Source organism: Oncorhynchus tshawytscha, linkage group LG21, assembly GCF_018296145.1.
Source record: "Oncorhynchus tshawytscha isolate Ot180627B linkage group LG21, Otsh_v2.0, whole genome shotgun sequence".
Lineage (NCBI taxonomy): Eukaryota > Metazoa > Chordata > Actinopteri > Salmoniformes > Salmonidae > Oncorhynchus > Oncorhynchus tshawytscha.
The window spans coordinates 15,841,697-15,867,570 of NC_056449.1; the positions used below are offsets into that span (position 1 = coordinate 15,841,697).

Sequence of the window (25,874 nt, forward strand, 5' to 3'; positions counted from 1 at the left end):
TTCTCTCTCTCTTGAAGTAATCACTGATCTAACATGACTGGGTCTGAAGGACAGCTTGTACCAGGACAGTGGATACCACAACATATAAGGAAAGGTTTACTTACAACTGGGCCTAGGTTTACCATGGGGGAGGTTGAACTTACCGCGTCCTTCTCTGGGTTGCACACCTTAACCCACATGATGTGATCCAGCAACCAATCAATTGGCTTGTCCTTGTAGAACATTAGCATAAACTCAACGATCAGCGACAGGTCCACGGACTTGAACATCTTACCTGAGAAGAGACAATATGCAACTTAGTTACACTGCTTGACATCATCAAATTGCACCAAAGGTTGTTCAGCTAGTACCTTGTTCATTTCTAAACGTTTCATCCTATCTTGAGCCTATGAAACACTACTTCCCAATTGTAAAGCGTCCCTTAGCTCCTATCCCAAGGCCCTTTGTGAAAATCTGAAAGGTCGGAAGGGATTGGACAGGTTTTTGAAATATGGTTAGAACTACATTGCCCTCTGCTAGTTGGACAATTCTATCCTTTCAGATGTATTAAAAGGGGGGCCATTTGGAATTGGTGAAAAGTAGAAAGTGGAGTGCAACAAGGACCTAGAACAGAGGCTAAACTTAGCCAATGTGCTCTGAAATTAAATCAGAATGAAACAGAATTGCACACGGACCCTTGAGCACTGAATTTAATCTAATGTAATTTAATTGTCAGATTAATACTGATTAATGCATTAGAGGCAATTTCATAAAGTCACCAAGTGGGTTAGAAGAGGAAATCATTTTTGGTCAAAAGGAGCACGTTTGCAGTATATTGTTTAAAGGAATTTGATTATTTTACAGGTGTTTAATTGTAATGCTTTGAAGCTCTTTCCACTATAATGTTTTCCAGCTATTATAGTCATTACAAAGACAGATGATTCAAGAACAGAAATAGATAATTTTTGCTAGAGTGTAAGAACAGGATGTATGGTCTTATTTGTCCTCATGTGAAACATAATCCAACAAAATACACATGCACTCAGCCACGCACCTGTGCACACTGAATTAAAAAAGTATTATCTTCTCCCCCAGTCTCTCTTTATACCTCCCTACCCCTCTGTACATGAAACCACTTCTCTCTTCTCGCTCTGCTCCATCCCTTTCTCTCTGGTTACAACATCTCTACTGAGGTCAACACTCTTTCCCTGGTTGAGCTGTAGCATTCACCCTCCTATTGCAAGGTTTACGATGCCACAGCAACATGGGTTTATGAGAGAGAGAGCGACAGAGAGAGAGAGAGAGAGAGAGAGAGAGAGAGAGAGAGGAGAGGAGAGAGTGGAAAGAGAGAGAGAGAGAGAGGGGGTAAAGCGCTTGTGTAAGGGAAGGAGTTACAACTCATTAGAATCCACAGAGAGGTTGAGGGAAAGAAGGATGGAAGGAAGGGAGGAGAGAGACAGAAAGGGGAGGATGGAGCAAGAGATGGGTAGAAACAGAGAGGGTGAAAGGTCAGGTGGTCAAGTGAGAGGAGTTCAGCTAACAGTCATTATAGAACCTGATGGGGAAGGGGGAGTGTAGGAGTGGAGAGATGGACTGTAAGATAGGTAGAGAGGGAGACAGACATAGTGAGGGAAAGTGGGGCGAACATTCATTACAGGCCTGCTGACAGGGAGAGATTAGGGAGGTGGCTGCAGGAAGGAAGGTGTGTGTGTGGAAGGGTGAGAGAGACTCATCTCTTCAGTAGGTCCTATGATTGAGTGTAGTCTGGCCCAGGGGTGTGAATGTGAACGGAAAGGCACTGGAGCGACAAACCACCCTTGCTGCCTCTGCCCGGCCGGTTCCCCTCTCTCCACTGGGATTCTCTGCCTCTAACCCTGGTGCTCTCCAATGCCATCCCTAGGAGGGCTGTGTCACTTGAGTGGGTTGAGTCTCTGACGTGATCTTTCTGTCCGGGTTGGCGCCCCCCTCGGGTTCGTGCCGTGTGGGAGATCTTCGTGGGCTATACTCGGCCTTGTCTCAGGGTAGTGAGATGGTGGTTGAGTTGGTGGTTGAAGATATCCCTCTAGTGGTGTGGGGGTTGTGCTTTGGCAAAGTGGGTGAGGTTATATCCTGCCTGGTTGGCCCTGTCCGGTGGTATAGTCGGACGAGGACACAGTGTCTCCCAACCCCTCCTTTCTCAGCCTCCAGTAATTATGCTGCAATAGTTTATGTGTTGGGGGGGCTAGGGTCAGTCTGTTATATCTGTAGTATTTCTCCTGTCGTATTCGGTGTCCTGTGTGAATTTAAGTATGCTTCCTCTAATTCTCTCTCTCTTTCTCTTCTCTTTGAGAACCGGAGCCCTAGGACCATACCTCAGGACTACCTGGCCTGATGACTCCTTGCTGTCCCCAGTCCAACTGATTGTGCTGCTGCTCCAGTTTCAACTGTTCTGCCTGCGGCTATGGAACACTGACCTGTTCACCGGACGTGCTACCTTGTCCCGGACCTGCTGTTTTCGACCCTCTCTCTCTACCGCACCTGCTGTCTCTAACTCTGAATGATCGGCTATGAAAAGCCAACTGACATTTACTCCTGTTGCACCCTCTAAAACCACTGTGATTATTATTATTTGACCCTGCTAGTCATCTATGAACGTTTGAACATCTTGGCTATGTACTGTTATAATCTCCACCCGGCACAGCCAGAAGAGGACTGGCCACCCCTCAGAGCCTGGTTCCTCTCTAGGTTTCTTCCTTGGTTCTGGCCTTTCATGAGGAAGCCGCCGTGCTTTCTCATCTGCATTGCTTGCTGTTTGGGGTTTTAGGCTGGGTTTCTGTACAGCACTTTGTGACATCGGCTGATGTAAAAAAGGCTTTATAAATACATTTGATTGATTGATTGATTGAGAGAGAGAGAGAGGAGGTGGGATGCTGGAAGGAAGGTGTGTGTGTGCATGTGTGTGAGTTAGTGGAAGGGGGTGAGAGTGAGTGAATGAGTATAGAAGGATTACAGAATGAAAGTGTGCCCGCATGTGTGTGTGTTCGTGGGTATGTGCATAATAGCGAGGGCTCTGTGATTGTGTGCTGTCTCTGATGTGGAATTCTGCTTTCATCAGGCAGATGTGTGATCTCCTGAGTCAGTCACTACATCAGGCAGTAGAGTCCATTTCAGTGAGTCACCGACTCACAGAATAAGTAGGCTCACTGAACCCCGGATCTGAGACCCAGTATGACCCAGTGACTCACTTAGACTGACTCTACTGATTGTTCTCAGAACAGGGCAGCTTACCAATTTAAGAATTTCCTCACACTGACCTATGTTGTCTAGGGGAAAAATATAAGCTAAGTGACGAAGGCATAAAAAGGTCAACACGTACACACCCGCACACACCTTTGGATAACCTCTATGGGCAGCCACACACCTGGGGATAACCTCTATAGGCAGCCACACACCTGGGGATAACCTCTATAGGTAGCCACACACCTGGGGATAACCTCTATAGGTAGGCACACACCTGGGGATAACCTCTATAGGCAGCCACACACCTGGGGATAACCTCTATAGGCAGCCACACACCTGGGGATAACCTCTATAGGCAGCCACACACCTGGGGATAACCTCTATAGGCAGCCACACACCTGGGGATAACCTCTATAGGCAGCCACACACCTGGGGATAACCTCTATAGGCAGCCACACACCTGGGGATAATCTCTATAGGCAGCCACACACCTGGGGATAACCTCTATAGGCAGCCACACACCTGGGGATAACCTCTATAGGCAGCCACACACCTGGGGATAACCTCTATAGGCAGCCACACACCTGGGGATAACCTCTATAGGCAGCCACACACCTGGGGATAACCTCTATAGGCAGCCACACACCTGGGGATAACCTCTATAGGCAGCCACACACCGGGGTATAACCTCTATAGGCAGCCACACACCTGGGGATAACCTCTATAGGCAGCCACACACCGGGGTATAACCTCTATAGGCAGCCACACACCTGGGGATAACCTCTATAGGCAGCCACACATCATAACTTCAATGCTGAGTTATACAAAACAGCCTTTGAATGCGGTCTTATAACAAAATGCTCAGGTTAAATGTCAAAAGCATAACATTTTCATCTGTATTTTATGGAGAGCCATTTAACTATCTGTCATCTTTCCATTTCTACAATGTTGGCTTCAATTTGAGGTCTAATGTGACTGTATACATGAATCAACACCTCTCTCTCTCTCTCTAACAATCCACTCTTTCCTTGCACTCGTATGCACAGCCATACATGCAGATGGCTGCCACCTGATTCTCCCTGATTGTGCCGGCTGCTAGCCCTGTCACGCTGGTTAGCTGCGGAATGCTAATGAGAGCAGAGGGGAGAGAAAGGAGCAGTCGCTAACCACTAGCTAGGGCTCCTAAAAACACCTGAGAGAGCCCCATCGGAGCACAACCCATCAGATTACTGCTCACAAATCCTCCTGACGCCTAGCCGGAATTATGTATTTTGCGCTGCATGGCTTATCCTGTGAGGGGAATATTGTTATGGTGTGTCTCGGATCATTATCGTCACAGTGACGGCTAATTATCTTGTGTAATTGTGTTTTGAGGCAGTCAAACACTGACTGCACTAAGCCTAAAACAGAGGCTGTGTCGTTCTATGGCCGGGTAATGATGCATGATGAGTATAGGAGATTGGATACATGTGCACAAACCAGGCAAACCTTCTTCTCAAAATTAATTTCTCCATCTTTAGGGAATAAGAAGCAAAAAGGTAAGAGTATCATTACTCAACCCTCTAGCTATTCCTCCTTTTCACTAACTCTTATGTTTAAAATCTCTAAAAGGTGACGACCTTGAACTCGGTAAGCCTAAATCTTGACATGAGATTTCAAATCAGTCTATTCCCTTCCCTACTCCCTCTCTCATATTCTCAGACAGAAAAAGAGGGATGGAGAACGGAGGTTGGTGTCTTTTCCATGACCAATGTTGTTGACAGCCCGGCGGCCATGATTCAGCGAGCTGCTCGTTGTGACGGTCGGGAGAAGCGAGCCTGTCGGCTTATCAAAACTCTGGGGCGAGTGTGCCTCAGAGCGGCATTCAGTCACGGTTGTCGAACTGGGCCCGCTGTCCCGGGCTACCCGTGAGGACCATGCTCTCCAATTAAATGTGAGTGGAGAGGGGGATAGAGAGAGAGAAAGAGAAAGAGAGGGGGAGAGAAAGAAAGAGGAGATAATGAGAGAGAGAGAGATGCGGGGGAGACAGGGAGAGAGAGATGGGAAGGAGAGCGAGAGAATGACAGAAAGAGGGGGAAAGAGAAAGAGACGCCTCACCTCAATTTCCTCCACGGGTAGCCCGGGTACGAATCTACAGACTAAACTGACAGGCAGACTTTACACGCTTAGCTAAGCACAGCAAGTAACAGCAACGGATATGGCATCCGTCAGAAGCTTATTTGACACGCTTTCGCTTTATGTTTGATAAGTGGAATAGGAGAAGGCCCACGCCAAGCAATGTCACTCTGCAATTTCTACTCAATTGAAAGTGAATAGCAATCTGAGCTTTGTTAACCCCCCGTTGTGTTCAGTAATATAGTGTCGTAGCTCAGTTGAGAATTGAATACTGTTGCTTTAAGAATGTATCAGGCACGTTGTGCGTGTACAGAGGTGTGAGGATTGGATGAGTGAGGTTTGTACGAGTTGTTAACATGTTGATCTGAAGTAAAGACGTTCAGTTTAATTGCACAACAAGCCTCCGTGCATTAGTAACACCCCCCATGACAATAGGCCTCGGAGACAACATTTAGTCCAGTAGCAACATATTCCATAGACATCTATCATTTTATTAGTCAATTGGCTTCCAATAAACTATTCCCAATAGGTAGAAGTTGCCTGTGGGCAGAGATCTCAGATCAGCTTGCCCTCTCCTAATCTACCCTTAACCATTAGGGGGGCAATTCGAATGAACTTAGATCAGCGCCTACTCCCCAGTCCTTATATATCCTACTCCTTAGTTCCTATACATCCTACTCCTTAGTCCCTATACATTCTACTCCTTAGTCCCTATACATCCTACCCCCTAGTCCCTATACATCCTACCCCCTAGTCCCTATACATCCTACCCCCTAGTCCCTATACATCCTACTCCTTGGTCCATATACATCCTACCCCCTAGTTCCTATACATCCTACCCCCTAGTCCCTATACATCCTACCCCTTAGACCCTATACATCCTACCCCTTAGTCCCTATACATTCTACTCCTTAGACACGATACATCCTACCCCCTAGTCCCTATACATCCTACCCCCTAGTTCCTACACATCCTACCCCCTAGTCCCTATATATCCTACCCCTTAGTCTCCCTTGTCCCTATACATCCTACTCCTTAGACACTATACATCCTACCCATTAGTCCCTATACATCCTACTCCTTAGACACTATACATCCTACCCATTAGTCCCTATACATCCTTCTCCTTAGACACTATACATCCTACCCCTTAGACCCTATCCATCCTACTCCTTAGACCTTATACATCCTACCCCTTAGACCCTATCCATCCTACTCCTTAGACCTTATACATGCTACCCCTTAGACCCTATATATCCTACCCCTTAGTCCCTATCCATCCTACTCCTTAGACCTTATACATCCTACCCCTTAGACCCTATACATCCTACCCCCCCTAGTCCCTATACATCTGACTCCTTTGACACTATACATCCTACTCCCTAGTCCCTATACATCCTACTCCCTAGTCCATATACATCCTACCCCCTAGTCCCTATACATCCTACCCCCTAGTCCCTATACATCCTACCCCCTAGTCCGTATATATCCTACCCCTTAGTCCCCCTTGTCCCTATACATCCTACTCCTTAGACACTATACATCCTACCCATTAGTCCCTATACATCCTACTCCTTAGACACTATACATCCTACCCATTAGTCCCTATACATCCTTCTCCTTAGACACTATACATCCTACCCCTTAGACCCTATCCATCCTACTCCTTAGACCTTATACATGCTACCACTTAGACCCTATACAATCCTACCCCTTAGTCCCTATCCATCCTACTCCTTAGACCTTATACATCCTACCCCTTAGACCCTATACATCCTACCCCTTAGTCCCTATCCATCCTACTCCTTAGACCTTATACATCCTACCCCCTAGTCCCTATACATCCTACCCCTTAGACCCTATACATCCTACCCCTTAGTCCCTATACATTCTACTCCTTAGACACGATACATCCTACCCCCTAGTCCCTATACATCCGACTCCTTCGACACTATACATCCTACTCCCTAGTCCCTATACATGCTACTCCTTAGTCTCTCTCCATCCTACTCCTTAGTCCCTATACATCCTACTCCTTAGTCCCTATAGATCCTACTCCTTAGTCGCTACCCATCCTACTCCCTAGTCCCTATAAATCCTACTCTCTAGTCCCAACCATACTACTCCTTAGTCTCTATACATCCTACTCCCTAGTCCCTACCCATCCTACTCCCTAGTCCCTACCCATCCTACTCTCTAGTCCCAACCATACTACTCCTTAGTCCCTATACATCCTACTCCCTAGTCCCTACCCCTCCTACTCTCTAGTCCCTATACATCCTACTCTCTAGTCCCAACCATACTACTCCTTAGTCTCTTTACATCCTACTCCCTAGTCCCTACCCATCCTACTCTCTAGTCCCTATAATCCTACTCTCTATTCCCAACTATACTACTCCTTAGTCACTATACATCCTACTCCCTAGTCCCTACCCATCCTACTCTCTAGTCTCAAAACATCCTACTCTCTAGTCCCTATATATCCTATTCCTTAGTCCCTTTACATCCTGCTGGTCCTATATATCCTACTACTTGGTCCATATACATCCTGCTGGTCCTATAGCTGGGAGGTCTTTGCTGGGGGAGATGGGGCTGGAGGGATGGTGTGGAGAGAGCAGAGTGGACATCAATCACTGGTTAAGCTGGGCCCCGAACAGCACTCTGGGACTTATTAGAGTAAAGTGGAGCAGCAGAGGCTCATGGGAAAGAGTGTGGCACATGCTGTGTAATTGTGTGTACGTGAGACTGTGTGTGTGTGTGTGTGTGTGTGTGTGTGTGTGTGTGTGTGTGTGTGTGTGTGTGTGTGTGTGTGTGTGTGTGAGGGGGGATTCTTCATGTGTGTGTGTGTGTGTGTGTGTGTGTGTGTGTGTGTGTGTGTGTGTGTGTGTGTGTGTGTGTGTGTGAGGGGATTCTTCATGTGTGTGTGTGTGTGTCAGAGAGAAAGGGAGAGAAAGAAGTCTTGTGAATCATGGAGGAGAGAGGGACTATGTCAGAGTGGAAAACGTTGAATAGTCCCCTATTTGGTGAAACACTTAGGGTGGTTCTCTCATAGACAATATAACATATTATAAACTCGGCAAAAAAAGAAACATCCTCTCACTGTCAACTGCATTTATTTTCAGCAAACTTAACATGTGTAAATATTTGTATGAACATAAGATTCAACAACTGAACAAGTTCCACAGACATCTGGCACCTTCAAGTTCCCGGACATTTCTGGGAGGAATGGCCCTAGCCCTCACCCTCCATCCGGGCTCTTCGCTGGCCATGGCAGTACACTGACATTCCTGTCTTGCAGGAAATCACGCACAGAACGAGCAGTATGGCTGGTGGCATTGTCATGCTGGAGGGTCATGTCAGGATGAGCCTGCAGGAAGGGTACCACATGAGGGAGGAGGATGTCTTCCCTGTAATGCACAGCGTTGAGATTGCCTGCAATGACAACAAGCTCAGTCCAATGATGCTGTGACACACCGCTCCAGACCATGACGGACCCTCCACCTCCAAATTGATCCCGCTCCAGAGTACAGGCCTCAGTGTAACGCTCATTCCTTCGACGATAAACGCAAATCCGACCATCACCCCTGGTGAGACAAAACAGTGACTCGTCAGTGAAGAGCACTTTTTACCAGTCCTGTCTGGTCCAGCGACGGTGGGTTTGTGCCCATAGACGACGTTGTTGCCGGTGTTGTCTGGTGCACAACTGAGCAAGAGGACAAGTACATTAGAGTGTCTAGTTTGAGAAACAGACGTCTCACAGGTCCTTAACTGGCAGCTTATATTAAATAGCACCCGTAAAACACCAGTCTCAACATCAACAGTGAAGAGGCGACTACGGGATGCTGGCCTTCTAGGCAGAGTTCCTCTGTCCATTGTCTGTGTTCTTTTGCCCATCTTAATCTTTTATTTTTATTGGCCAGTCTGAGATATGGCTTTTTCTTTGCAACTGTGCCTAGAAGGCCAGCATCCCGGAGGCGCCTCTTCACTGTTGATGTTGAGACAGGTATTTTGCAGGTACAATTTAATGAAGCTGCAAGTTGGGGACTTGTGAGGCGTCTGATTCTCAAACTAGACACTCTAATGTACTTGCTCAGTTGTGCACCGGGGCCACCCACTAGTTCTATTCTGGTTTAGAGCCCGTTTGCACTGTTCTGTGAAGGGAGTAGTAGTACACAGTTTCTCTTCAGTTTCTTGACAATTTCTCACATGGAATAGCCTTCATTTCTCAGAACAAGAATAGACTGACGAGTTTCAGAAGAAAGTTATTTGTTTCTGGCCATTTTGAGCCTGTAATCGAACCCACAAATGCTGATGCTCCAGATATTCAACTAGTCTAAAAAAAAGACAGTTTTATTGCTTCTTTAATCAGAACAACAGTTTTCAGGTCTGCTAACATAATTGCAAAAGGGTTTTCTAATGATCAATTAGCCTTTTAAATGATAAACTTGGATTAGCTAACACAAGGTGCCATTGGAACACAGGAGTGATGGTTGCTGATAATAGGCCTCTGTACGCCTATGTAGATATTCCATTAAAAGTCAGCCGTTTCCAGCTACAATAGTCATTTACAACATTAACAATGTCTACACTGTATTTCTGATCAATTTGATGTTATGTTAATGAACAAAAAATTAGCTTTGCTTTCAAAATGTTTTGCTTTTCTTTCAAAAACATTTCTAAGTGACCCCAAACTTTTGAACGGTAGTGTATGTGTTGTGATAATTGTGTTGTTTGCTCTATAACCTGTTAGTTCATATGCCTTGCCACCGGGATATATAGGCCGAGGCAATAAGAAGACATAGTAGAAGAATGAATTCAACCACACATTTGTTTCATTACAAAACCGGAGAGCAACATCTTTCCGGTGAAGTCCACAAAACATATTGCATGTAAACAAACAGTTACACGACCTACAGCATGGTCAAGACTACTAAACTATTGATTTAGAACCAAGGAGTGTTACCACAAGTCACAAAGAAAACAGGAGCTGCCGCCAATATTCTTGCACCATTTCAACATCATCTAATCACCTATGCTTAGTCTAATACAGTGACAACTAAAAGATACCAAAAACTATTTAGTCCAATCAACGTAAGCTAAATATGATGTGGCTATCCATGGTAATGATTTGTGTGTGTGTGTGTGTGTGTGTGTGTGTGTGTGTGTGTGTGTGTGTGTGTGTGTGTGTGTGTGTGTGTGTGTGTGTGTGTGTGTGTGTGTGTGTGTGGTGTGTGTGTGTGCGTGTGTGGTGTGTGCGTGCATGCAAGTAGAAAAAACTCGGCGAAACACCAATCCCATACTCCGCTCTTTGATGTTGCTTAGTGTATCATACAGTACACACTTTTAGTTTTTGTTGACCGTGGCTACCTAGCTAAAAAGCTTCCTCGCTAGCCTAACTTCCTTTTATGGGCAATGATGTGCCAGGCCAGCTAGTTAACATTAGCATACTACATCTAGCTACATGTTGAACTTCCATCCTCTCAGGCCAGGGGCACAATGTTGGAACTTATGGTTGGATCAGAATCGCTGTTATAATCATCGGCCAGCACGGAGAATTAAGTAAAACCACAAGACCAAATCCCTATCTTCATTGCTAATTTAGGAGAGGGACGATTTTAGCTAGCTGGCTAGCCAGCCACCCATGTGGTCTGTCTGTGTCTGGCACCTGTCAAACCCTGCCATAATGGCGGCTATGGGATTCTTTGGTTCAGTTTACCTTGGGACGAGATGCAACAATAAATAAATAAAAATCTGTCAATAATGAGATTTGGCTTGTGATGTGATTGGTCTGAACCAAATCCAAACTGGCCTCCCTTGACACTTTTTTGTGTCAGGAGCATTCACAGCTGAGCTCACTCAGTTTATCACAACACTGATTGGCCATTATTTGATTTATTTTTTATCAAGGGAGGCCAAATTCTCGCTGGCTTCCCTTGCACTTAAATGCTACTACGGGAGGCAACAATGTCCTACTCTTTCTGACCAGAAAGCATCAGATAGATACGCTACACATACTGAGACAGATGGGTGATGTTTCGTTCCCTCGGATGCTTTCTCCAGTGAGATACATTCAGCCTATTGCGAATTGAAGGACATTTATGAAACACAGAGACGAAAGATAAAGTATTTTGTATGTTTTTTTCTTGGTACATTTTTTGAGGAAGCCTGGCTTCCCTTGGCATTCATGAATACACGCCACTGCAATACTCGTCTTTCACATTTATCAGAGAACAAAACAAAAGCACACAGTGGTGGCCTCTTGGGGGCTTTTCAGTGGATTCGGTAATTTGTTTTTTACTGATCAGCAGAGAGTCACAAGACACCATACCCCTCTTAAGCTCTGAATGGAAATGTTTGAAATGTCAAAGGCCACAGTCATAGAGTGGAATTCAGCTTCAGCCAGACTATTAGGAGTCCCATGACAAAAACAGACCATCAGAGAAGGGTTTATTTGGGTATTTTACGCTCATCATTTCAAATCAATCTGCACCATGTTTTTATTTCAGTCATAGATGAGTTCTGGGGGGTAAGGATAATGTATATCACTATTCGTTTTCATCAAAAGACACAATTGACTCTGATACTGAGTTAGTGGGTGTAGTTAGACAGCTTGTCTACATGATAGACCCCATGGGGTCTGTGTGTGTCCGGCACGTGTCAAACCCTGCGGAAGAGCGGCTAGAGGATTCTTTGGTTCCGTTTACCTTGGGACCTGGCCCTGTGCTGGCTGTCAAAACCTCTTTACTTTGGGTTGGAAACAACTAGCTCTGCACGAGCCCCAAAACACACCACATGTGTTCCCCATTTTCTCACCAAAGATAACACAACCACTGAAAAGTTTTGGCTGCATTTAAAAAAGGTTCCCCTTCAGTTCACTTTAATTGGAAGTTGGAACTGCTCTCACTAACCGAGACTGTGGCCTTGCCTCTAAAATCAATTCAATTTCCTTCAGCTCCAGTCAACAGAGCACTGTATTTTCACATGCCAGCTACCCCACACTGAAAGATTCCGGAAGATATAAGTAATTGATTACTTTCTGCAGTATAATTAGAGCAGAGATCAAATGCAGGTTAAAGCTTCAATTAATTTCGCCGGCTTTAATTCAAAGTGGGTACTTTGAAATGTAGTTCTGACAAGTTGGAGGGAGCTTAGAAACAACTTTCCTGCCAAGCTGTAGATTTGATTATAACCTTCTGACTAAAATAGCTTACCTTTGCCATTGGTCAGCATTATTCGTATGAATAACCAAGTGGCTTTCGAGCCCATTGTTCAAGTATCAGTGTCCTACTTGTGGGTTCATAGGAAGTCCCTTTTTTTGGGGCTGCCTAGGTGAGAATCTTAAGTCATAAATGTTTAACGTTCAGTATTAGAGCACCTGGCTAGTTCTTCTGGCTAGGATTGCAAAAATACGGTAACTTTCCCCAAATTCCCTGGTTTTCCAAAAAACACGGTTGGAAGATGCCTGGAATCAGGAGGGAATAAGCAAGAAATCAACCAGGATTTCTGGAAAACCTAGGAATGTTGGGAAAGTTACCGGATTTTTGCAATCGTGGATGTACAGGCACTCAACAGTAACGTGGTAGGGCTAGCTCTTTAGGCTGTAGTAACACTGCTTTGGTGACACTGAGGGTGTTTTCATATATAGTCCTCTTTCAAAGAACTGATCTCAGTCCTCTTTAAAGTGTACTATGTGGTAAAAAGTCAAAAGAACCCCGCTCTCTTTGTATTCACAGTGACCTTGCCTTTGAATGAGGACTCAACTCTTTTGCCAGTTCACTTCAACTATTTTGTGAACCGAGTCCTCTTTGCATTTACATTGGTATGTTTAGAAGGAAACCAAGATCTTTTTCCAAGTGCAGGACAAGCCATTCAATCAGAATGTGTTATCGGACAGCTAGATATACAGTACCAGTCAAAAGTTTGGACACATCTACTCGTTTAAAGCTTTGCACACACTTGGCATTTTCTCAACCAGCTTCATGGGGTAGTCACCTGGAATGTATTTCAATTAACAAGTTTGCCTTGTTAAAAGTTAATTTGTCTAATTTCTTTACTTCTTAACGCGTTTGAGCCGATCATTTGTGTTGTGACAAGGCAGGGTTGGTATACAGAAGATAGCCCTATTTGGTAAAAGACCAAGTCCATATTGTGGCAAGAACAGCTCAAATAAGCAAAGAGAAACAACAGTCCATCAATACTTTAAGACATGAAGATCAGTCAAATTTCAAGAACTTTGAAAGTTTCTTTGAGTGCAGTCGCAAAAACCATCAAGCGCTATGATGAAACTGGCTCTCATGAGGAGAGTCATGGAGTGCTGCATCAGATGACCTGGCCTCCACAATCACCCAACCTCAACCCAATTCAGATGGTTTGGGATGAGTTGGACCACAGAGTGAAGGAAAAGCAGCCAACAAGTGCTCAGCATATGTGGGAACTCCTTCAAGACTGTTGGAAAAGCATTCCAGATTAAGCTAGTTGAGAGAATGCCAAGAGTGTGCAAAGCTGTCATCATGGCAAAGGGTAGCTACTTCGAAGAATCTCAAATATAAAATATACTTTGATTTGTTTAACACTTTTTTGGTTACTACATGATTTCATATGTGTTATTTCATAGTTTTGATGTCTTCACTATTATTCTACAATGTAGAAAACAGTAAAAATAAAGAAAAACCCTTGAATGAGTAGGTGTGTTCCAACTTTTGACTGGTACTGTACCTACTTACATTTTGGAAGCGAATAGATTGCATTTAGTTAAAATATGAGACATAATAATTGTATTCAGAAGCCACTATTAACATGTGCATTTTATTGGTAAAATAATCAATTGCAATAGAATAACTGTAGAATAAATAATGATGTAATTGTAAATTGTACACCCAAGGTATGCTGCTGTACTGCCCCTTTAAGAACTAGAAACTATTTTGTAATCTATGTTGTGATTCTCACCAAATTTCTTGTCTTCTCACACTTTTCAAACCCCGCAATCAATAAACAGCTTATGAAGGTATCTTAGCCAATAGATCACATACTGCAAACAAATAATCTAAACTAAAACCTAATTTAGGAATTTCTGTGCGTCCTTAACAATCGCTAATCAATATCCAAAAACAGGACACATTTTTTTCTGCCTAACCTGAATATTATCCTCGTCTCTCTTTTGTGGCACCAAGAGGTTATGGCAAGGGAAATGTTGTTGCAGTAGTCTAGTGTGTGGTGGGGGGGAAATAACAAGCGAACTTGGTGAGCTTAGCGTTCACATGGTCCTAAAAAAGGGAACCGGAACACGGAATTCAAGCAAACTGCCCTCAGACCACCTCTCGAGATGGTTTCAGCTCGGTTCACTTCAGGGGCTCTTTTGAGGGGTCTGAGTTCCTTTGAAGTGTTCACACTGCACAAAAATTAAGCAAACCAAAAAAATTGTCTGAAAGGGACCAAATGTGAAAACACCCTGAGTCGTTGCTCTTTAACTCACACTATCAACAATAGCGCTAGGCTAGCTCTTTTGGCACAGGCTGAGGCTTACCGATGAAGCCCAGCTGGGAGAACTCCAAGATCATCCACTCCTCAGAAGGCTGCTGCAGGGCAAAGTTCTTCATCGTGGTGAAGTAATTTGGACGCGCAACAATGTCATCCTCCAGCTGAGGGAGAGAAAAGGGGAGGAAAAGAGTTAAACATTTATTTCCTTTATTAAGGGGAATTAACATTACAATTCCCAGTCATTACATTTGATTAAATACTAATAGGTGTAATTTGTAGCAATGGCTTTTTGTGATTGCAAACATATGGCCTGTACTTCTGAATAATTGAAAACTCCGGAAGGGGTCAAAAGCATTACAGAAAATAGATGACAGCGTGAAATTATTTAATACACATTGTGTGGTTCAGCGTACAGTATACAGTACAGTAGTTTGGACACACCTACTCATTCAAAAATATATATATCATTTTAAAAAACTATTTTCTACATTGTAGAATAATTGTGAAGACATCAGAACTATGGAATAACATATATGGAATCATGAGGTAACCAAAAAAAGTATAAAACAAATATATTTTATATTTGAGATTCTTCAAATCGACACCCTTTGCCCTGATGACAGCTTTGCACACTCTTGGCATTTTCTCAACCAGCTTCATGAGGTAGTCACCTGGAATGCATTTCAATTAACAGGTGTGTCTTGTTAAAAGGTCATTTGTGGAATGTATTTACTTCTTAACGAGTGTGAGCCAATCAGTTGTTTTGTGACAAGGTAGGGTTGGTATAGAGAAGAATGCCCTATTTGGTAAAAGACCAAGTCCATATTATGTCAAGAACAGCTCAAATAAGCAAAGAGAAACGACAGTCCATCTTTTAAGACACTCTTCAAGAGCAGTCGCAAAAACCATCAATTGCTATGATGAAACTGACTCTCATGAAGACCGACACAGGAAAAAAGACCCAGAGTTACCTCTGCTACAGAGGATACGTTTATTAGAGTTGCCAGCCTCAGAAAGTGCAGTCCAAATAAATGCTTCTCAGAGTTCAAGTTACAGACACATCTCAACATCAACTGTTCAGAGGAGACTGCATGAATCAGGCCTTTATGCTCAAATCGCTGCAAAAAAACACTAATAAAGGACACCAATAATAAGAATAGACTTGCTTGGGCCAATAAACACGAGCAATGGACATTAGACAGGTGGAAATCTGTCCTTTGGTCTGATGAGTCCAAATCAGAGATTTTTGGTTCCAACTGCCGTGTCTTTGTGAGACACATAGGTGAACAGATGATCTCTGCATGTGTGGTTACCACCGTGAAGCATGGAGGAGGAGGTGTTATGGTGTGGGGGTGCTTTGCTGGAGACAATGTCAGTGATTTATTTAGAATTCAAGGCACACTTAACCAACAGGACAATGACCCAACACACCCCCAGGCTGTGTACAGGCTATTTAACCAAGAAGGAGAGTCATGGAGTGCTGCATCAGATGACCTGGCCTCCACAATCACCTGATCTCAACCCAATCGAGATGGTTTGGGGTGAGTTGCCAGCAAGTGCTCAGCATAACTCCTTCAAGACTGTTGGAAAAGAATTCCAGGTGAAGCTGGTTGAGAGAATGCCAAGAGTGTGCAAATCAAGGCAAGGCAAACTTCTTTGGTTACTACATGATTCCATATATGTTATTCCATAGTTTTGATGTCTTCAGTATTAGTATACAATGTAGAAAATAGCAAAAATAAAGAAAAACCTTTGAATGAGTAGGTGTGTCCAAACTTTTGAGTGGTACTGTATTTCCAATTAAAATGACTTAATTGCTTCATTTGTATACTCTAAACCAATAAAAACTATGTCCTTTATCCTCTTACAAAAAAAGCTTTAAAATTAGCTTCAAATGAGTCAGTAGACTTAAACAGGAGATGAAACACACAACTACCAAAGACCTCCCAGTCCTCCCAGGCAACTAATTAACATGAATAAAAATAAATAAAATAAATAAAAAAGACATCTGGACAGCCTGCCGTGGTGAGAGGAGTGACAGCTGCTCTGTGTGTCACAAAACAGATGAGGTGATTCTGAAGAAATAAACTGTGCGCTCTTCTCCTCTCCTTTCTGAGGCGAGGCTCCAAAAGTGGTCCCACGCAACTCCTGCCACTTCCCATCTCACCCTGCTTCCCTCTCACCCCCTCTTCTCCTGCCGTGAGTGGGGACCGAGGTGGAGACAGCCCGGATACATGTTTTGTGAGTCGCATGCCACGCCAGGATGATACATTGGGCTGCAACAGATGGCCGTTACCCTATCCCCAGCCGGTGGCGGAATAAACATGGCTGTTTCCATCAGTTTCTATCCCAGTGGCTAAAGTCTGCCCGGTAATGAGGAGCGGCAGTTTGTACAAGCAGCCGTTACATGTGTTGATTTAAACCTGTGTTTGAACCAGTCTGTTTTAATAAATTCTACACTGTCAATTTCAATGAATATGGAACATCTAGGTTTTAAAAGTAGAAAAGGGACATTGAAAGGTGAGTAAGCGCCTGATTTTACTGCTATTTTAACATGGTCTCCTGTTTTCTCTAAGGAGTACAAAGGCACATTGTGAATAAGATCAGAACACATCTCTCCAGGGGACAGGAGTCATTCAGACAATATGTCAGAGCAACACAGAACCAAATGTTTCTGTGCTCTCATCAAAGCACACAATGTCACGTGGAACAAGCATTGGCGCCTGAGCCATATGCTACACATGCGTTGCATTCCCTCAGTCTCATCTTCAATGGATACAGATTGTCTTCTTGTTCTGAAGACGCTTCGATGGAGGCCTAGTGGTGTGTCAACATATCCTCCTACATTATGGGTAGGAATGAGAGACGTCTGATGTTTTACAGCAGCAGAAAGACGGTAACCAAATCCCAACCTAATCACAACGCTCCCTCCTAATCTGCATCTGCCTAACAGAGTTTGCATCTTTCCACTTCCTTCCCCGGCTGGGAACTAACGTGGAAGTAATTACCCTTCCCTTCACCAGAGGAGAACCTCCTTGAAGTTCAGAGCGAGTAGCGCTGTCAAAATACACAACCGCATCGGGTGTTAATGTCAAAACGCAAGCGTTCGTCGGGTCTCACGAATGCAGCCCCGACTGTGGGAGACGACTGAGGCTAATTTATGGCACGTCACCCTCACGATAGGTCTTGCGTGGAAAATGAAGTGAAGTGGAGTGCCTCCTGCTCGAAGGTTATGTGCAATGGCTGCCCTGTGAGCAACGTAGTTCCAAGCTCGGACAACTATTATTCCCAGAACAAACAGTTCATAGTGTTTACACACTTCCAGATTCTCATTTTACACTGCAGAATGTACTCATTTCCTAAAACAGTAAACAGATGCATACTGGAAGATTGAGGTTTCGTACCTGCACATAGTAGGTCCCTTTAGACTGGGCGTACATCATGAGAAAGCAGTAATCCAAATTCTGCTTCGTCCGCCATCTGGAGAGGAAGAGGAGAGTGACGGGGGGTGCGGTTAGATTCACAAACCCAAACATACACACACACACACATACAACCACACGCACAAATTCATGTACGCGGATGCACAAAGGCACTGCACACACACACACACACACACACACACACACACACACACACACACACACACACACACACACACACACACACACACACACACACACACACACTCCAGCATCAACGCATGATCCACATTCAAACCAGAGCCTATTCTTCTTGATATCACACAGTGGGAATTCAAACAACGTACACATATTTCATTGACATTCAGGCCTGAGTACAGCCAGTAAAGACACATTGTATCACTCTAGCATAACTCGGACACATGTTCTGCATCTGAATTCATAACGTAGGAACTCTATTGTCGTTTGAGTCAGTATATACGGAAACCATAACCTTCTCTTCTAAGCGGGGCAGTAACCCAGTTCCTCTGTCCTCTTGTAAGAGGAGCAGCTGGAGGTGGATTAGTGGCTCCTGATTCAGATTAGGAGAAGAACATGAGGTTGTATTTGTCACTGGATATCAATGAGATGTTGAAAGACAGACAGACAGGCAGGCAGGCAGGCAGGCAGACAGACAGACAGACAGACAGACAGACAGACAGACAGACAGACAGACAGACAGACAGACAGACAGACAGACAGACAGACAGACAGACAGACAGACAGACAGACAGACAGACAGACAGACAGACAGACAGACAGACAGACAGACAGACAGACAGACAGACAGACAGACAGACAGACACAGACAGACAGACAGACAGACAGACAGACAGACAGACAGACAGACACGCTCCATCGGTTATCAAAACAAGCCAGTCATATGATAATCTATCCCCATTTACTAACACATGTCCTCCAGGAAGTGAGTGACTCGATTAGCTATGCCTATGGGAACCAAACATATGAACCTCAAGCGCACACACACAAAACACACACTTTTTTGGATGAGACAGAGACACAGAGTAACTTATATAAACACACCGTGATGAAAAGGGGTATGGGTAATATGAGCCCACAGCCTCCACACAACAAATCACCACACAGGAAAAATAACAACACACTGACTAGAGCAGCCATACAGCAGGCAGCAACTACTACACCAGGAGAACAATGCCCCTGAACTCAACGCACTTCTCATCGTTTCATCCAATAAAAGACGGCCCTCCGGCAGCACAAGTCCTAAGATCTGTTTGCCCATTCAAATCTTACAATAACACCATGTGCAATGGATTCAGAGAGATACACAGTCTTTCGCTAGAGTGAAATAGTTGCCTAAGTCATTTACATTGTGACTCATAAGATACAGCTATTGCTGGAGGTGAACAAGCTAGACAATGATGTCCAGAATGTACTCTGAGAACACATTGAAATCTATGCTTATAAAATAAAACAATTGGGGTTGATTAGGGTCAAATTCTGCCAAATTGAGATATGCAAGAATCGTTGCCATTGAACGCTGTGTTAACATTCAAATCCAATAGCTGCTGTCTTTCTAATTGGTTGATAAGCTTTATGAATCTCAGCTGTGCCCGGGAGATAGGCTTGATGACGCACCACATCACATGCACAATTAACATTATGTGGTTCTTTCCCCTAGTGCTAAACCCCTTTTTCCCCATCTGGTAAATGGACGGTACACATACCATGAGGAGGCCCGTGATAAGACACAAAGAGATCCATTCTTACCCTACCACCCCTTAAGCTATCGGTTTCACTGGGTTTCAACCAATAGTCAAGTGTTTTCCCCTAATGTGCCATTAAGATGTGGAAGGTCAGTTTAGAGATGAATGATAATGGTATAGCACTTTAATTCCATCTCAAAGTGATTCATATTATCTGGGGAGTTACTCATCCCTTCCTCATTGCATGTTTTAATAAAGTGACATTACACTTATGAATGAAAATGTGTCCAATTATTTTTAACCTCAAAAGTGGACTCATGCCAAGATGAAACCACGTCCCATGACATTGGTTGTGTAGATCCAGCTATGTGCCTCTACCCCAAATGAATGGAAAAGATTAGCACCATCTAATTACCTGGTTTTCCTACTTTTAATTTGTGTTGACCCTTTCTATTTTTGGGGGATAGAGGCATATAGCTAGATCTACACAACCAATGTCATGGGACATCTTAACATTAGACATCTGACAAACTTTGATCTGAAAGTGTAATGTTCCTTTAGGTCCATGTGGATAAGGAACACAAGTCTGTACTGTTCTGTGCCTCTGTAGCCCTGCCTAGGATCACTGTACGACGGCGGACCACCCTGTACGACACTAGACCGTGTTAAACTCGACAGGCAGCAGCTACAAGCTTCCGTACATATCCTAAACATACCACTGTGACAAACTGTCAGATGTAACACACACAAAAACACAGACCCTCGGAAATGTTACCAAAGAACTGTAAAACTTTCTCAGATCTCCTCTGTGCTCCCAGATGTGTGGGTTAACAGTGAAGCCTGCACGCACGCACGCACACACACACACACACACACACACACACACACACACACACACACACACACACACACACACACACACACATACACACACACACACACACACACACACACACACATACACACACACACACACACACACAAAAGAAAATTGGGGGAGCATGCCCAAAAACATACAACATACACATGGTCACACCTAAGCACATGCACACACAGGACACAGAACACACACACCCTGCTCAGGGCTAAACCCCATTATTCCATTTCAACAGCTAACCCTCCCCAAATATCACCCAGGGAGATAGAGTTTTGACAATTAATAAAAAGCTTCTAACCACAAACTTAACTACCCCAATTTAATAACAATATCAATCTGCAACGCCTGTCATATGGTTAGTTTTTGAGAAGCAAGCAGGTGGTCTTTTTTTACAAGTGCACCCTAGTGCGTCCCCGACAGATGAGTACTTAAAATGCAGGGTCACGTTCCTAGGTGCTTGTTTTACATCGACACCGAGAGAGAGCATTAGGGAAGTTGTCATGGTAGTGCAGTCTGCAGAGGGTAAATATTTGTATTTATTGTTTAACAGTGTTTGAGTATTTATTTAAACTTTATTTTGACAGAGAGTTATGCTGAGACCAAGGTCTATTTTACAGATGAGCCCTGTATACACACCAATACACATCAACACAAGAACAATACAACATCAACACAACACCAATACACATCAACACAACACCAATACAACATCAACACAACACCAATACAACATCAATACAACATCAATACAATATCAACACCAATACAACACCAATACAACATCAATACAATATCAATACAACATCAATACAACATCAATACAACACCAATACAATATCAACACAACACCAATACAACATCAATACAACACCAATACACACCAATACACATCAACACAAGAACAATACAACATCAACACAACACCAATACACATCAACACAACACCAATACAACATCAACACAACACCAATACAACATCAATACAACATCAATACAATATCAACACCAATACAACACCAATACAACATCAATACAATATCAATACAACATCAATACAACATCAATACAACACCAATACAATATCAACACAACACCAATACAACATCAATACAACACCAATACAATATCAACACAACACCAATACAACACCAATACAACACCAATACAATATCAATACAACACCAATACAACATCAACACAACACCAATACAACATCAATGCAAGACCAAGAACAATACAACATCAATACAAGAACAATACAACATCAATACAAGAACAATACAACATCAATACAAGAATAATACAACATCAATACAAGAACAATACAACATCAATACAAGAACAATATAACATCAATACAAGAACAATACAATAAACAATACAACATCAATACAAGAACAATATAACATCAATACAAGAACAATATAACATCAATACAAGAACAATACAACATCAATACAAGAACAATATAACATCAATACAAGAACAATATAACATCAATACAAGAACAATATAACATCAATACAAGAACAATACAACATCAATACAAGAACAATATAACATCAATACAAGAACAATACAACATCAATACAAGAACAATATAACATCAATACAAGAACAATATAACATCAATACAAGAACAATACAACATCAATACAAGAACAATATAACATCAATACAAGAACAATACAACATCAATACAAGAACAATACAACATCAATACAAGAACAATACAACATCAATACAAGAACAATACAACATCAATACAAGAACAATACAACATCAATACAAGAACAATACAACATCAATACAAGAACAATACAACATCAATACAAGAACAATATAACATCAATACAATAACAATATAACATCAATACAAGAACAATACAACATCAATACAAGAACAATATAACATCAATACAAGAACAATACAAGAACAATACAACATCAATACAAGAACAATATAACATCAATACAAGAACAATACAACATCAAAACAAGAATAATACAACATCAATACAAGAACAATATAACATTAATACAAGAACAATACAACATCAATACAAGAACAATATAACATCAATACAAGAACAATACAACATCAATACAAGAACAATATAACATCAATACAAGAACAATACAACATCAATATAACCGAAATACACATCTATAAACATCAATACAACATCAAAACACATCAACACACACCAATACAACATCAATGCACATATCAGATCCAATTCTATACACTGAATACTTTTCTACTGTATGTATATGTGTTACAATTCGATGTTAACATGTTTTTCTATACCTTTACTTTAAGCATTCATTTGCAGGCTATGTATATACCACAAGTATTCATTAAGCCATATAAATATGATTCTCCAAGTGCTTCCCAATTCTTGCTCAACCTGTCTTCCTGCCTCCTCCTCTCTCTCTCTGTCTTTCCACACTATCTTGTATCAGCCCATTTGATGTGAGGGATGTGTGCTTGCTCCGCCCGTCCTGTCCTCCTCATGCATTATGAAACAGTGTCTCAGCACAGCCTGTCTACATGTCACAAACAAGCAACCTTTATTGAACACGGACCTGGTTTCCTCTGCTTCTCTCAGAATACAGGCCAAGGAGCAAGATTGCAAATGCAGTCTGTTTTGTCCTGAATTTGAGTTGACACACATCGACAACACATTTGCACTTAGTGATGAAACAGTTCAGTACAGAATGTCTACACACAAACCCCAACCCACCCACCCACCACACACACACCCTATAGGCAGCCTATCCATCCTGCAGTCCCCTCCTGGTACAGGGCCACTTGGTTAATCGATAGGGAACATTGTCTCATTCTCCTTGGCCAGGGCTGCGATTCTCCAACAATGATAGAGGGAGGAGAGATGACAGAGAGAGGAGAGAGAGTGAGAGAGGGAAGAGGAGAGAGAGGATGAGGGGTGAGTAAGACATGACTCCCGGAGCAAATCGATCGAGGGGCTCTGATTGAGCGGGCCGGACAGACAGCCTTTAATCTCAATAGACTGGTTGTGTCATCAGACCACTTCTTCTATTGTGCCGTTAACCCCCCAGCCCAGTGCTGCGGCAGCTACAAAGTCACACTGATGACTTTAGAGTGCTAACGTTATGAAATTCATCCAATCAACAAATTGCATCACATCAATGTCTCCCTGAGAACATGACACCAAAGCAAAGCACAGACCTTCATATAAGATACATGATCCTCACCAATGCACAAACCAATTAAACCCTGTTACACACTAATCAGATGAAATATACACCCTACACAAAGAAAATACTATATGACTAAATTAAATGTAATAGGCCTACCATCTCATCTTACAGACAGAGAGACAGATTGTTTGCGTGACAATAATAGTTTTGAGTATCTGGGCTGATTTGATATTGATTCGTCATCTCTCTGTCCGTCTGTCTGCCTGATGCGGGATTGATTCGTCTGCCTGGTTGATCTGCCATTGCTTTACTTGGTCAGGATGATCTGGGAACAATTAGTCCATTAGCCTGATCTGCCATGAGTTTGTCTTTAGGGGGAAACCTTGCACTCTGTTCGAAAATACTAACTTCCAGCTTTATAGTATTGAGTTAAGACTGTAAAGAGAATAAATAAGATCCATGTTGCATTCTGAAGCTAATGGACAGTGATGAAATAAGATCTGTGTTGCATTCTGAAGCTAATGAACATTGATGAAATAAGCGTGTTTCATTCTGAAGCTAATGAACAGTGATGAAATAAGATCCATGTTGCATTCTGAAGCTAATGGACAGTGATGAAATAAGATCTGTGTTGCATTCTGAAGCTAATGAACAGTGATGAAATAATATCTGTGTTGCATTCTGAAGCTAATGAACAGTGATGAAATAAGATCCGTGTTGCATTCTGAAGCTAATGAACAGTGATGAAATAAGATCCGTGTTGCATTCTGAAGCTAATGAACAGTGATGAAATAAGATCCGTGTTGCATTCTGAAGCTAATGAACAGTGATGAAATAAGCTGCATTCTGAAGATGAACAGTGATGAAATAAGTTTCATCTAATGAACAGTGATTAAGATCCATTGCATTCTGAAGCTAATGAACAGTGATGAAATAAGATCCGTGTTGCATTCTGAAGCTAATCAACAGTGATGAAATAAGATCCGTGTTGCATTCTGAAGCTAATGAACAGTGATGAAATAAGATCCGTGTTGCATTCTGAAGCTAATGAACAGTGCTGAAATAAGATCCGTGTTGCATTCTGAAGCTAATGAACAGTGCTGAAATAAGATCCGTGTTGCATTCTGATGGTAATGGACAGTGTGCAAGAATCAAATGGAAAACATCTCAGCACAACATACGGTCAGATGAAGCAGATGCTAAGCTACAGGACTGTTTTGCTAGCACAGACTGGAATATGTTCCGGGATTCTTCCGATGGCATTGAGGAGTACACCACATCAGTCACTGGCTTCATCAATAAGTGCATCGATGACCTCGTCCCCACATTGACTGTACATACATACCCCAACCAGAAGCCAAGGAATACAGGCAACATCTGCACTGAGCTAAAGGATAGAGCTGCAACTTTCAAGGAGTGGGACTCTAACCCGGAAGCCCTCCGATGAACCATCAAACAGGCAAAGCATCAATACAGGACTAAGATCAAATCGTACTACACCGGCTCCGACGCTCGGATGTGGTAGGGCTTGCAAACTATTACAGACTACAAAGGGAAGCACAGCCGAGAGCTTCCCAGTGACACGAGCCTACCAGAGGAGCTAAATAACTTCTATGCTCGCTTCGAGGCAAGTAACACTGAAACATGCATGAGAGCATCAGCTGCTCCAGACGACTGTGTGATCACGCTCTCTGCAGCCGATGTGAGTAAGACCTTTAAACAGGTCAACATTCACAAGGCCGCAGGGCCAGACGGATTACCAGGACATGCACTCCGAACATGTGCTGACCAACTGGCAAGTGTCTTCACTGACATTTTCAACCTCTCTCTGTCTGAGTCTATAATAACAACATGTTTCAAGCAGACCACCATAGTCCC

The 25,874-nt window shown here is 42.9% G+C and overlaps 1 protein-coding gene across 2 annotated transcripts in view; it reads right to left on the reverse strand.

The window, feature by feature from the left end:
* The window catches only part of LOC112221032 (alpha-1,3-mannosyl-glycoprotein 4-beta-N-acetylglucosaminyltransferase B), a 169,547-nt gene that overhangs the window by 23,001 nt on the left and 120,672 nt on the right, over positions 1-25,874 (reverse strand). For both annotated transcript variants that reach the window (XM_042303147.1, XM_024383097.2), the window contains exons 7-9: positions 18,195-18,270; positions 14,837-14,951; positions 144-274 (exon numbers count right to left, since the gene is read on the reverse strand). In XM_042303147.1, coding sequence (XP_042159081.1) covers positions 144-274; positions 14,837-14,951; positions 18,195-18,270 — 322 coding nt within the window. The remainder of the gene's footprint in view (positions 1-143; positions 275-14,836; positions 14,952-18,194; positions 18,271-25,874) is intronic.